This window comes from Pan troglodytes, chromosome 15, assembly GCF_028858775.2.
Source record: "Pan troglodytes isolate AG18354 chromosome 15, NHGRI_mPanTro3-v2.0_pri, whole genome shotgun sequence".
Lineage (NCBI taxonomy): Eukaryota > Metazoa > Chordata > Mammalia > Primates > Hominidae > Pan > Pan troglodytes.
In genome coordinates this window covers 60,928,783-60,942,897 of record NC_072413.2, presented here as the reverse complement: position 1 = coordinate 60,942,897, position 14,115 = coordinate 60,928,783, and the positions used below count along the sequence as shown (strand labels likewise).

The 14,115-nt window shown below is 37.6% G+C and overlaps 1 protein-coding gene across 1 annotated transcript in view; it reads left to right on the top strand.

The window, feature by feature from the left end:
* KCNH5 (potassium voltage-gated channel subfamily H member 5) overlaps positions 1-14,115 on the top strand; it is a 343,538-nt gene that overhangs the window by 91,543 nt on the left and 237,880 nt on the right. Inside the window, exon 7 of the mRNA XM_016926190.4 lies at positions 4,018-4,444. Coding sequence (XP_016781679.2) covers positions 4,018-4,444 — 427 coding nt within the window. The remainder of the gene's footprint in view (positions 1-4,017; positions 4,445-14,115) is intronic.

The window sequence follows — 14,115 nt, the reverse complement described above, 5'->3', positions numbered from 1 at the left end:
ATTATACTGTTAAATCATTCTGAGTTTGTAATTAATCAAAGCCCTCCAAATTGATCCCCAACATTTGCTTGTTTCATAAAAGTTTATTCTTTCATTTATTGAATTATTGGCTGCTTAACATATTACCATATGCCAGCTTTGTAATTGACAGTAGATCTGCTCCTTAAGGAGTTTCCTGGAATGTCATACATGCAAACAGACTTGTAGTAAGTGTGACAGTGAAAATTGTTATAATAGAGATGTGCAGAAACTGTATGATAACATAAAGGAAGGATACCTAATTCTCCCAGTGGGGGACGGGGGAGAGTATGACAATAAAGATGGCAGAGGCAGGGAGATGATGTCAGGGAAGTGCACATGGAAGACAGAGTATTTGTCATAAACTGTATGTAAGATCCTAACCACTAAGAGTGAGGGAAGGAAGCCTTTAAACAGAGAGAATAACTTGTAACGTAGCATGAAACAGCATGGACATTCTGGGAACTACTCCTCTCTGAGAATGGCAGCAGCCTAGAGAACAGGTGGAGGAATTGGCAGGAGAGATGCTGAGCAGGTAGGTAGGTACAAGGTCCTGATGGGCTTCGCATGTCACACTTGGAAATTAATATTTATTCCTATAGGTAATGAGCCAACATGAAAAGAGTTTATATTAGAGAGGGACATGGTTAGACAGATGTGCTTTAAAGAAATACGAGACTGATAGCCCTTGTAGTGTGATCTGTGAATTAGAGGAAGCAAGAATGGAGGTGGGATGGCTGATGGAGAGGGAGTTCCTGTCACACAAGTGAGAAAAAACCAGGAAATCATGACCAAAACATGCCTATGGGAATGGAAAAGAAGGAAATTTTTTGAGAGATTTATTAAATGGATATATTTTGAGCATTTAGGCACTTTGAGTAGTGAGACCCTCAGGACTTGGTAACCAGCTACATGTGGCAGGAAATGGGAAAAGTTGAGGCTTCGCCCCAGGTCTGAGTGACTGGGTGGATAATGATGTCAATCACATGATAGAAGATAACTGATTTGAGAGAAGCAAACGGTTCCCTTTGGAACCTATTTTTGGATACCTGTGGGACATCCAAGAGGAAACGCACAGCAGACATTTGGCTTAGTATCAATAACTCAGGAGAGAGGTTTCTTTTTGTGCTAAGTGGACCTGAGAATCATTCATATATGGAAGATGATTGAAACCTAGATATGCAGTAGATCAACCAGAAGAGGACTGAGGGCAATCATGAGAATCCTAACATGAAATAGAAGCATGGAGAAGGATAGCCCTAGAAAGTGAATTTGAGAGGGCGTCAGTTGGAGGGTTGGCTCAAAACCAAGAGGAAGTGGTGCCATAGAACCTATGGCAGAGAGAGTCTATAATGCTTGATATATATGTGTATATATTACTAATATTTTATATATACTTTATGTATATATATCAAGTATGTATATTTACTAATATTTTGTTACTTTTTAAGCTTGTAAAACATTTTATAATGTTTAAGTGGTATCAAACTACTTCTAAACCTGAGGCAGAGAGAGTCTATAATGCTCTCTCTCTATATAAAACTAATATTTTATATATACTTTATATATCAAGTATGTCTATTTACTGATGTTTTATTGCTTTTTAAACTTATAAAACATTTTATAATATTTAAGTAGTGTCAAACTACTTCTAAATATTAGAAAATGTGCTTTTGAGTAAGCAGAATCCAGAGCAGGCCTGTCAGGATGGTCACCTCCTTTCGGAGCAATCTGCTTGCTAGAGATGAGGGATGTGTGTCTTCCCACTATTTGGACCTCATTCTAGTAGGTCCTAACTCATGACATTCTAGTTGGGGTTTGTGTTGGCTTTCTTAGTTTGAATGGGGTGAAGATTTTCTCTCTGTTTTTCCTTCTCTTTGCTTTAAGCTATTTTCAGAGAAAAGAATTCAGGTAGAAATGACTTTTCTATGCAGTATTTAAACAGAAGTCCCAAAGTTCCTTTAAAAGTTTGAGCTAACCAGAAAATATTATCTATAACATCATTGTTTTTGTTTTTAAACTGAACTCTGTTTGAGTTTTTCATGTATTTCGATTATGCGTTTCTTTAGAGCAGAAGTGAGGCATATTTATCTTAATATCCCCAGGGCTTAAAACAGAACTTGGCATATAGGAGTGCTCCATAAATGTTTATTTTTGTATTACTTGTTGATGACTACACTGTTCCATTTTTGAAAGCTTTCAAGCCTTCCAACATCTCATGTCACTGAATTACACAAATTTGTCTTCTTTATTTCATTAATTCTACTCTTTTTAACTGACTAAAGTTCAGCTTCTTTTTCCCCCAAGTGTTAAAGTGAAATGGGAATTTGTTTTTAGGCTGTATATATGCCACAATATTTGAGAGTTTCAACTTAAATAGAGGTAGGCCTAAGGAAATTGAAGTTGAGGCAGAAACCCAGCAGGATGACCCTGCTACTCCTTTGTTTCTATAGGGACTCTTGTTTCTACTTCTCTTTGTTATCTTTCTCTTTTAAATTTTCATTATGAAAAATTTCAAACACATGCTGTCTTATAGAATATAGTATAACAAACCAGATGCATTCTTAACTGTTCCCTTTTTTTTTTTTTTTTTTTTTGAGATGGAGTCTCGCTGTGTTACCCAGGCTGGGGTGCAGTGGCATGATCTCGGCTCACTGCACCCTCCGTCTCCCAGGTTCAAGCAATTCCCCCTGCCTCAGCCTCCAAGTAGCTGGGATTACAGGCACCCACCACCATGCCCGGCTAATTTTTGAGTTTTTTTAGTAGAGACAGGGTTTTGCCATGTTGGCCAGGCTGATCTTGAACTCCTGACCTCAGGTGATCCACCTGCCTCGGCTTCCCAAAGTTCTGGGATTACAGGCATGAGCCACTGTGCCCTGCCAACTGTTTCCTTCTTAACTGTCAGGAACTTTAACATGCATAATTAGAGTCTTATTAATATACATCTATTCTACTGCAACAACAAATTCCTCCTTGCTGGTCAGAATTCATGTCAGAGTAAGTTATATTAGATTCCTTGTCTACATTCTGGGAGACAGGGTTAGCAGTAAGGAAGTCATGGATACGAATGGATTTGCAGGTAATGACTGCATGAGAGGCTTCCTGGATCACTGCTCCATTTTCCCTCCCTGCCTATTTTGTGAACTGCATCAGGAATGAACTTATCCTACCTCTGCAGGTGGCCTATTACATGCTTCCAAAAAAGTAACTATGGGACTTTCATTGATTTAAGAAAGCCTATGCTGTGCTTTGATTTGGATAATCCCTTATTTGTTATTTTAAGCTTCTAAACAAAATATGAATTTTCCGGCTGCTGTTCTTTTTTTGGTGTTATTTTTGGTGACTTTTGCTAGAGAATGGATAGGATAGTAGGCCACACACCCATTTCAGGTTCAGCTCTGTTCACGTTTTCAGAGCTCTAGAAATGTAGTTATTCTCATGATTGTGGCAGGAGGTAGTGGGGCCAACAATGGTATTTGTTCATTTTCCCCATATATACCAAAGTATTTCCTGTGTGATTGCCTGTAAGACTGTGCTTCCTTTTTCAGAGTTCTGCTATTTGTAGCTATCATAAAATAAGAAATGAAAAGAAACCTTTTAGAGTAGAGGGAAAGTTTTATAGGAAAAGGAAATAAAAGGTCTGAATTCAACACTCCTATTTGTATACTCTGTATATAACGCATTTGAGCAATTTTCATCTTCGGTTTCTCGCTGTACCATTTATATTCTACTTATGAAAATAAATTGGGAATTTCTTAGCTAATGAAATCTGTTTTATCTAATAATTTGAAAATATGAATTTTTGGGTAGGAAGATATCTATTTTTTTAAAGTTTATCATTTTGACTTTTTTGTTTTCTTAAAATCAGACCTATAGTATACATATGTTCTTAATATATAAATGGATGGTTAAATTTATGAAGGTGAGCCATTGTATTGTTTCCCTAGCCTTTTTTTTTTCCTGAAAATGTGGTGTAATTTTTTTTTTTTTTAAATCCAGGGAATCAGCAGTCTCTTCAGTTCTTTAAAAGTGGTGCGTCTCTTACGACTGGGCCGTGTGGCTAGGAAACTGGACCATTACCTAGAATATGGAGCAGCAGTCCTCGTGCTCCTGGTGTGCGTGTTTGGACTGGTGGCCCACTGGCTGGCCTGCATATGGTATAGCATCGGAGACTACGAGGTCATTGACGAAGTCACTAACACCATCCAAATAGACAGTTGGCTCTACCAGCTGGCCTTGAGCATTGGGACTCCATATCGCTACAATACCAGTGCTGGGATATGGGAAGGAGGACCCAGCAAGGATTCATTGTACGTGTCCTCTCTCTACTTTACCATGACAAGCCTTACAACCATAGGATTTGGAAACATAGCTCCTACCACAGATGTGGAGAAGATGTTTTCGGTGGCTATGATGATGGTTGGCTGTAAGTATTTTAATTTTTTCATTGAAAATTATTGTTATTGGCAATTTTCCTGGCTACAATCTCAGATAGGATGAAAACGAACTACTTTGTTTACAGAAAGGTATTTAATCCATCTTATTTGCAATTGTTTTTTTTAATCTACCTTAGAAAATAGAAATGCAAAATAATATATTTTACTCTTCAGGACATATTAATGTGTGAAAAACATATTAATGTGTGTACCCAGCAGAGCTCTCTTGAAGGAACCAGGACCAGCATCCAGAGAGGTGGCGTTTGGCACGTTCCATAGATTTTGTTGGTAATGTGTTAAATTCCAAAAAAAAAAAAAAAAAAGAGATAGGATCTGATGTGAAATATATTGTTTATAAATATTCTAGTTAATACTGAATTCCTAAATTAAAGTTGACCTTAGGATACACTTTTGTATAGGTTTTTACAATTAAGACTAGGAGAAAGGGTTTATAAAGCTAGTCTTCATTATAGCCACTCTAGGTTGAATATATGCCTGTTTGGGAGAATGAAAGGATTACTGAATATAAGCCCATTCAGCAATGAGAAGTGTCTAGGATTTAACAGGTATACCTGGGTACCAAGTTCTTGGAAGTAGAATACCCCCTAAAGGAACAAAGACCATGTGCTCTGCACTCAGACTGTGACTGGATGGCATCAGAAGACCAGAACATAAAGGAAATACATACAAAGAAGCTGCTTTTGAAGATCTTGAGGGAGACTTCACCATCATTCATGCCTTCAAGTTGACTTAGATGACTTATCCACACCTAAACTAACCTTAAGATTGTACTTTGATTTTGTATCCTGAGACTTTGCTGAAGTTGCTTATCAGCTTAAGGAGATTTTGGGCTGAGACAATGGGGTTTTCTAGATATACAATCATGTCATCTGCAAACAGGGACAATTTGACTTCCTCTTTTCCTAATTGAATACCCTTTATTTCATTCTCCTGCCTAATTGCCCTGGCCAGAACTTCCAACACTATGTTGAATAGGAGTGGTGAGAGAGGGCATCCCTGTCTTGTGCCAGTTTTCAAAGGGAATGCTTCCAGTTTTTGCCCATTCAGTATGATATTGGCTGTGGGTTTGTCATAGATAGCTCTTATTATTTTGAAATACGTCCCATCAATACCTAATTTATTGAGAGTTTTTAGCATGAAAGGTTGTTGAATTTTGTCAAAGGCCTTTTCTGCATCTATTGAGATAATCATGTGGTTTTTGTCTTTGGCTCTGTTTATATGCTGGATTACATTTATTGATTTGTGTATATTGAACCAGCCTTGCATCCCAGGGATGAAGCCCACTTGATCATGGTGGATAAGCTTTTTGATGTGCTGCTGGATTCGGTTTGCCAGTATTTTATTGAGGATTTTTGCATCAATGTTCATCAAGGACATTGGTCTAAAATTCTCTTTTTTTGTTATGTCTCTGCCCGGCTTTGGTATCAGAATGATGCTGGCCTCATAAAATGAGTTAGGGAGGATTCCCTCTTTTTCTATTGATTGGAATAGTTTCAGAAGGAATGGTACCAGTTCCTCCTTGTACCTCTGGTAGAATTCGGCTGTGAATCCATCTGGTCCTGGACTCTTTTTGGTTGGTAAGCTATTGATTATTGCCACAATTTCAGCTCCTGTTATTGGTCTATTCAGAGATTCAACTTCTTCCTGGTTTAGTCTTGGGAGAGTGTATGTGTCAAGGAATTTATCCATTTCTTCTAGATTTTCTAGTTTATTTGTGTAGAGGTGTTTGTAGTATTCTCTGATGGTAGTTTGTATTTCTGTGGGATTGGTGGTGATATCCCCTTTATATGCTGCTATAAAGACACATGCACACATATGTTTATTGCGGCATTATTCACAATAGCAAAGACTTGGAACCAACCCAAATGTCCAACAATGATAGACTGGATTAAGAAAATGTGGCACATATACACCATGGAATACTATGCAGCCGTAAAAAATGATGTGTTCATGTCCTTTGTAGGGACATGGATGAAATTGGAAACCATCATTCTCAGTAAACTATCGCAAGAACAAAAAACCAAACACCGCATATTCTCACTCATAGGTAGGAATTGAACAATGAGATTACATGGACACAGGAAGGGGAACATCACACTCTGGGGACTGTTGTGGGGTGTGGGGAGGGGGGAGGGATAGCATTGGGAGATATACCTAATGCTAGATGACAAGTTAGTGGGTGCAACACATCAGCATGGCACATGTATACGTATGTAACTAACCTGCACAATGTGCGTATGTACCCTAAAACTTAAAGTATAATAATAATAAAAATAAATAAATGAATAAATAAATAAATAAAAAAGATTGTACTGAAGGTGTGATTAGCATTATTAGCGCCTCTTAAGCCTTTGGATCATGGTCATTGGTTTTTTTTGTGTGTGTGTGTGTGTGTCTAAGCTGTCCTTTCTGAGATTCCATGTTGCAGAGGCTTAGATTTTGACAGTGATGGCAAAAGTTCTGGGACTCCAAGGGCGTTTGCTGGAACATGAAAGGTTAATATCTTGAGTCTAAGCAGGTAGTTTTCATCATTTAGAATGTCTGAAAGCTATTGGAGCATCAGTGTTGGCAGTTGTTCAGCTTCTGTTTGTCTAATGCACCCTTGTACAGGTATAGGAACAAGAACAGGCAGGCTCTATTTGCTGGTTAGAGCTTGCAGTTAGAGGGAGAGTGAGAATTCCACGTGCTGTTTGCTCCAGAGGCTTTCAGCAGGAAAATGTCCTTATACACAGAGAGAGAGATCCTGATGATTAATTAAATGGATACCTACGTATACAAAGTGGTAAGATGTATGGGCAAAAATGTATTTTATAAATTCAGAAGACAACATTTTGTCAGAGGCTGTATTTAGCACCATACTACTTTTAATATTTATACAATACATTTTGCCTTATACTTGAGCATAGTTAGATTTAAAAAAAAACCTTTTTGTTTTGAAGTAATTATAGATTCATTGGAAGTTGCAAAAATAGTGTGGAGAGGGCGTTTGTTACCTTCACCTAGTTTCCTCCAATAATTACATCTTATATAACTATAGCTCAGTATCAAAATTGACATTGATATAATGTGTGTGTATGGCTCTGTATTGTTTTATCACATGTGCAGGTTTCTTTAATTACAACTGCAATCAAGATACAGAACTGTTCCTTTACCACAAAGCTCTCTTTTATATGTAATCTACCCATTTCCCCCAACTATCCCTATTCCCTGAAAACTACTCATCTGCTCTCCATCTTTACAATTTTGTGATTTTGAGTATGTTATATAAATTGAATTATGTAAAATGTAACCTTTTGAAATGGACTTTCTCCGCTCAGCATAATGCCCCTGAGATCCATCTAAGTTGAATGTATCAGTAATTAATTTGTTCTTTTTTATTGCTGAGTAGTAGTTCATGGTTAGGGTGTACTACTGTTTAACTCACCATCTATTGAAGGACATTGTATTTGTTTCCAGATTTTGGCTATTACAAATAAAGCTGCTATGTTAATACCTAGGTGATGGGTTGATATTGCAGCAAACCACCATGGCACACATTTACCCATGTAACAAACCTGCACATCCTGCACATGTACCCTGGAACTGAAAATAAAAAAAAAAAAACACAAACAGACAAGAAACACAAAGCTGCTGTGAACATTTGTGTATAGGTTTTTAATATGGACATTAGTTCTTAGTTCTCTGGGATAAGTGCCCAGGAATGTGATTACTGGGACATGTGATAAGCGTATGTTCAATTTTTAAAGAAATTGCCAAACTATTTTACAGAGTGGATGTACTAGCACAGTTATATTTTTCATAAGAGAATTGTAGGAAAATAAAATCTATGTAGAGTCAAAGGACACAATTATTTACTTTGTTTCTGAGGCCCCGAAGCTGGGAATCATCCTAGATTTCTGTTTTTCTATGTTACATCTATTAATAACATGGCCTGTAGGGTTTACCTTCAAAATACATTTGATTATTTCTCTCTCCTTCCATAGATTACCACCCAAGACCAAGTCACCGTCATCTCTGGCCTGAACTTTTGAAGTAACCTCCTATATCTTCCTAATTTTCTTATGCTTGCCCTACAATCTCTACCCCAAAGCTTAAGCAGCCCCTTTAAAAGCAAATCAGATCACACCATTCCTCTGCTCAAATCCCTCCAATGTGTGTGAAATAAAGTCCAGATTCCCTAGCTCATCTTTCAAGGCCTTCCTGATATGGCCCTGCCTACGTCACTCACTTCACTTTCAACCATTCTTCCTTGGCTTATCCTCCTAAGTCCATGCTCACCATCTCATTTTCCCTGAAAACATCAGTCTTAGGCCTGTCTCAGAGTCTTTGTACTTGCTTTCCCACTGCTTATAACACTCCTCTCCTGACCTATGACCCGAATTCATGTGGCTCTCCACGGAATCACCTCTACAGAAATTCCTTCCAGTGCTACCCTAGTATAAAAAAACACCTCAATGCCAACCTGTAGTCTCTACTCTTTAACCTTTCCCTTCATTGTCCCTACCACGATCCGAACCCACGTGTACTTGGTTTTTCTTTTCCTTCAGAATGTAAGCTCCACGAGAGGTAGGCCTCTGTCCGTTTCTTGTATCCCCAGTATCTAAACAATTCTTAAGAGTTTTGTGCTCAATCTTAATTTTTCATATGAATGAATGAAATTGAAGATGTCCCTGATTGTCGTGATGAAGATCTTCTGTCCTTGAATCCATCCCAGTTAGATCTACGATCAAGTACGTGCCAGCAAAATGCAGGGTGTTAGAGCTTTGACCCCAATTCCTTTGTGAAAGGCCTGGTAAGCTCACCTGCATTGTCTTCCTTTGGGGGTGTAGTCATTCCTTTAGCTGAGTTGGTAACCCCGTGTCTTATTGGCCTATCGATATAAGTTCTAAGAAGCAAGTCACTGGAAGCTCCAACAAAATGTTCTCTCACTGCTTCTTACCATCTACCTTCTGAATCTACCTACAGTGGAAATTTTCATGTATATTCAGTTGGGTTTCCGAAACTGTATTTGGTTCGGAGTTGGTTCTATTCCTTCTCTCTTTCATGAATAGCCAATTATACTTGCTAGATCTAAATTTCCATTTCTCCTCATCTCTTCCATTTTCTGAAGTTCCTGTTTTGATTTAGAGATAAAAACCTAGTTTTAAAGTTGGTTGTTTTCTTCTCTGAGTTTCTATTATATTCTTTGAATACCTGAGTAGCAGTTTTCTGTTTGTATACCAATTTTTGACATCTTCTTGCCTTTTGACTTAGGTTTTCCTTTTATGCTTCTGATTAAGTCCAGTTTCTATAGCCAGAGTATTCCAGGGAGATACCTTTAAATTTCCCTTTTAGTCCTTGGGTCCGTGGTAATTTCATGGGATATTTCCTTTGAAAAACCTGAGAAGATTATAAAAAGCTGTCTAGATTCATGAAGTGTTATAGTACCTCTGCACAGTTCCAAAATTTGTTAGACCTACATGCACAAAATGTCAACCAAATTTGGATATTGTAGCTCTTTGTAAATATAGTATCATTTTTTTCCTACAAGAACACCAAGGAAAACAAACAAATGAAAACAAACCACCTGCATTCTTAGAAACCAATATGTGCTAGCAGCCATAGCCAGGGATTTAGCGGTGTGTGTGTGTGTGTGTGTGTGTGTGTGTGTGTGTATGTGTGGTGGGGAAGATAGGATAGGGAAGAGGCAGGTAGAAAACAGAAAGATTCGTTTTTTTACTTGTGCCAGGATTCTAGTCAATCTGTGTGGCTGTCTAAGAAGCACCACTTGTAACCTTATAACTCAAAAACAGAAAAATGTTTTATCAAAAGGTTGATGGAGACACCAACTGCCTATATTCTGTTGAGAAAAATAATCACTACTTGCAAATGATAGACTCTGTTTCTTGAGAAAGTCATCCAAAATTTATATGTCTTTCAGAAAAATTTAGAGGTATGAATGTGGCAACAATCCCGATTCCTAGGTCCTTATGAGCCCTCTTTTCAATGGCCTTTCCTTTCCTAGGCTCTTGCTACCATAATGCTAAGTTGGATGTGGGCTCTGTCTAAGAATACAGTCTCAAAAGTTTTCCTTGTTCATATATCAGACAGATCTTCAAAAAATAGTATAGGCCTTCCCCTAATTCCACTCAACTGAGATTCCTTCCAGATCCCTCCTATGTCAGCAGGGTCCCAGGGTACTTTTCTTACCTGCTACCTGGGAATTTCTTAGACTTAAATCCTTTGTTCCTATATTTGCCCAACATGGGAAATCTTCCTGCTCAGTTTTCTGAATTGGAAGGGTTGCCTGATGCTTCTCTATATACATCTACTGTCATGCATTCTTTACCTTAAATTTGTCTTCTCTTGGTTTTTTCATCCTCTCTCTGCCTTGAGTGACCTCCACTGCTCTGGTAGCAGCCATTACTCCCCAGGGTAGCCACATCCTCCCCATTCCTCTGTATCTGTCCATTCATGAATGAATCCAGCTACTCTGCTGACATTCACAAAATTCACTACCAAAGGGCTTTTGTGAGAGAATATTTTTGCAGCACTTGTAGAAAATAGTATGTATGTACATGCGTGTGTGTGTGTGTATGTGTATTTAGATCAAGACGTAAGTAATCTCCTTGCTAATTTGCTTAGTAAATACTTAATGATGCCTTCATGAAATGTTTTCTAATCCATTTTATTTACATAATATTATTATTGAGCCCCTAATAATATTAGATTTTCTAAGGATTAGGCACACTGACTAATTTTGCTGCTATTCAGAAGGCACCATAGTACGTGGATGATTTGTTTTGATGACTATAAAACAAAGGAATGCAATGATGGAATTTTTCTAATAGGATTATACTCTTGTCTTCATATGTTTTTAAAAATCCTCTTCCAAAGATTTATCAAGAAAGCAGTTACTTAGTCCCTTCTTTATTGCCAAATTATCATATAAACTGTATTTTAGTTTAATCCAGCCATTATAAGGGACTCTACATTTGCATATTTCATTATAATTTTCTAAAAGAAAGAAACATATAAAATAAAAATATGTTTTGAATAACTCTTTGCCATAAGTTCAACCATAATTTTTTCTCTCTCCATATATATGTTTTAGTACACTATTAAGTACATTATTAAATATGTATTCAGCATATGTCAAAGGGCTATGAGATTGGAATTTGGGTATTCATTTTCTCTAAAAGCATTTTTCTACTTTTTCTATTGTCTGCTTTGGTAAATTGAGACAGGCTGGCCCATGCAGTATATGTCAATGAGAATTTGTCCTGCTGTGAGGCAATGCAAACTGAGTCTTATAAAGCAAAACAAACCAAACTAAAAATTATAAATATAAAAATTGCTGGGGTTTAATTGGTAGACAGGAAGCCCTGTCATAACGATGCTAATCTGCAATTTTCAAATAGGATGTAATTGGTAATCACGTAAACTTCTAAAAACTTTCTGTAATTGACTAGTATGATCTGTAATGCAGTAGACAAATGGTTTAGCACATCTAAAAGTATAGCAAGACCATCTGCCAGTGGGATGTGTATGACAAGAAATCTGAATCTTCATGTAGGCGGTTAAGTGCAACTGGGAAGCATTTAGTTGCACACTGGTCAATCAGCACCATACAGAGGAGACCAATGCCACACACTGTATTCTCATGTTGATGAGTTTATTCAGCATCCTCTGTGGAATTCAGATAAAAGTCAAGCTGAGGTTATGGGCATTGCCCTGACTTCTCCCCACCGGAAAAGGAAATAAATAGAAGATGGTAAGATCCAGAAATTGGGAGAATATAGAGTAAGTTGGGAGCAAAGGCCTGTGTGACCCTGGAGAGTCTTTACATCTCTCTGAGCTTTATTTATTTTTTTCAACTGTGAAATGCCAAAGTTGAAATCAGTGACTTTTAAGGTCCCTTTCAGGACTAACATTCTATACTTCTAAGGTTCTATTGGTGCAGTTATGCCCCTGTCCATGGCATGGAGCTGGTTATTGGAGATGAGATTAAGATGGAAAGAAAATGGTGTCACAAAGGTGTTAGGGCTTTTTACATACAGTGCATACATTGCTTTATGGAGAGTAAGATGTGTTTTCTATAGAAAATGTTCTGTAAAGGTTAAGAGGAAAAGTTGTCAGAGAATAAATATTATGGAAAAAAGAAAATATGCTTTTGGGAAGAGAAGTGTTTTTCCATATAGAAATTAGGCAGCTAGGAAGACTGAAAGGCATGTGTCTCAGGGTAAAAGATCAGGGCCCAGGAAGAGACTGCACACCATGCCCAGTGGGACTTGGACTTGGAGAGGTACTAGACCTAGGTGGATATCCAGACAGGCTTAAAAGTGGGTTGTTGCCCTTTCCTAATATTAGAAAAAAATTATTCTACAAATCTTAATATGCGACTTCAGGTATTTCAGGTATAATATTAAGTTACATGTTAAAATTTGTCTTGGCCTTGTTATTGCGGTGTAGGTAGAAAATGCAGTGTGTACATGCTGATTTTCATTTCTGGCTTTAGTTTTAGCCAGATGGGGAGAGCTTTAAGCCTAATGTTTATTTTGGAAATTGGGTCAATTCTTTGTGTCTGCTTTACCATAGCTTGTAAAGAAAACTTTGTCTTTTTTCTTTTCTTTTCTTTAATGAGCTGAGTTTTGCATGAGAAAAAACATTTTATGGAGCCCCAAGTTCAGGGTTATAGGCACCTTTTTTCATGGTTTAGCAGTCTCAGATGTGTAGTCCAGTAGTTAGAAAAAGACTGTGTGATGTACACTTTACTCCCTGATTCTTATTCCAACTAGGGCTTGTGTCTTTTGCAGGAATGTTCTTTTATACCCATCTTTCTTTTCATTCCTAGTCACATTTTCACTAAGCCTCTCAAATTCTGTAAAGGTTGACTTTCCCCAGAAAACAGCAGGACATTTTCTTGATAGCCTATTAACTAGCCTGAATGTTTTACAAGGATCTTCATCTCTTGTGTCCTTGTATCACTCAAAATTATTTAATTCATTCAGCCTTGTGCCAGGTGTTCTGGTATACATTGGTATTTAAGAAACACTAGATACTTTTGAGCCCTCAATAACCTTTTAATGTGGTATGAGGGTCAAACAAGAAAATCACGGATCCATCTGTCTCTCCCTTACTCTCTCCATCCCCATCTCAATGTCCACCTCTGCCTTCATCCTCATCTCATCTCTTCTTATACTATGAATTAAGAGGGAATAAAGAAGTTGGACTTGTGAGAACAGGATCTGTCTTTGTCCTGTTCATCATTGTGTATTTAGCACAAAGCATTATCTCCTACTTGATGGTTGTGCCCATTGAACACATGTTGAATGAATTAATGAATGAATAAAAATGTTTGCCTAGTTCAGCCTGAGGGAGCCCAGGAGGACTTCTAGGAGAAAGTGACTCTTGAGCTCAGAATACAAAATAAGTAGGTAAATGAGGCAGGACTTAGGTATTTTCCAGGTATAGAGAACATAGTATATGCACAAATATAGGCATCAAATAGCTTGGCCCTTTTGGGGAACTCCTTGCATTTCACTTTGGCTTGAGTGGAAAGTAGATGTGAATGGAAAGAAATGAAAGAACCAAGATGTCAAAAAGCTTTCCATAGCTTCACAAGGAGTTTGCCTTTTATCCTAAAGGTTGTGGGATAAAT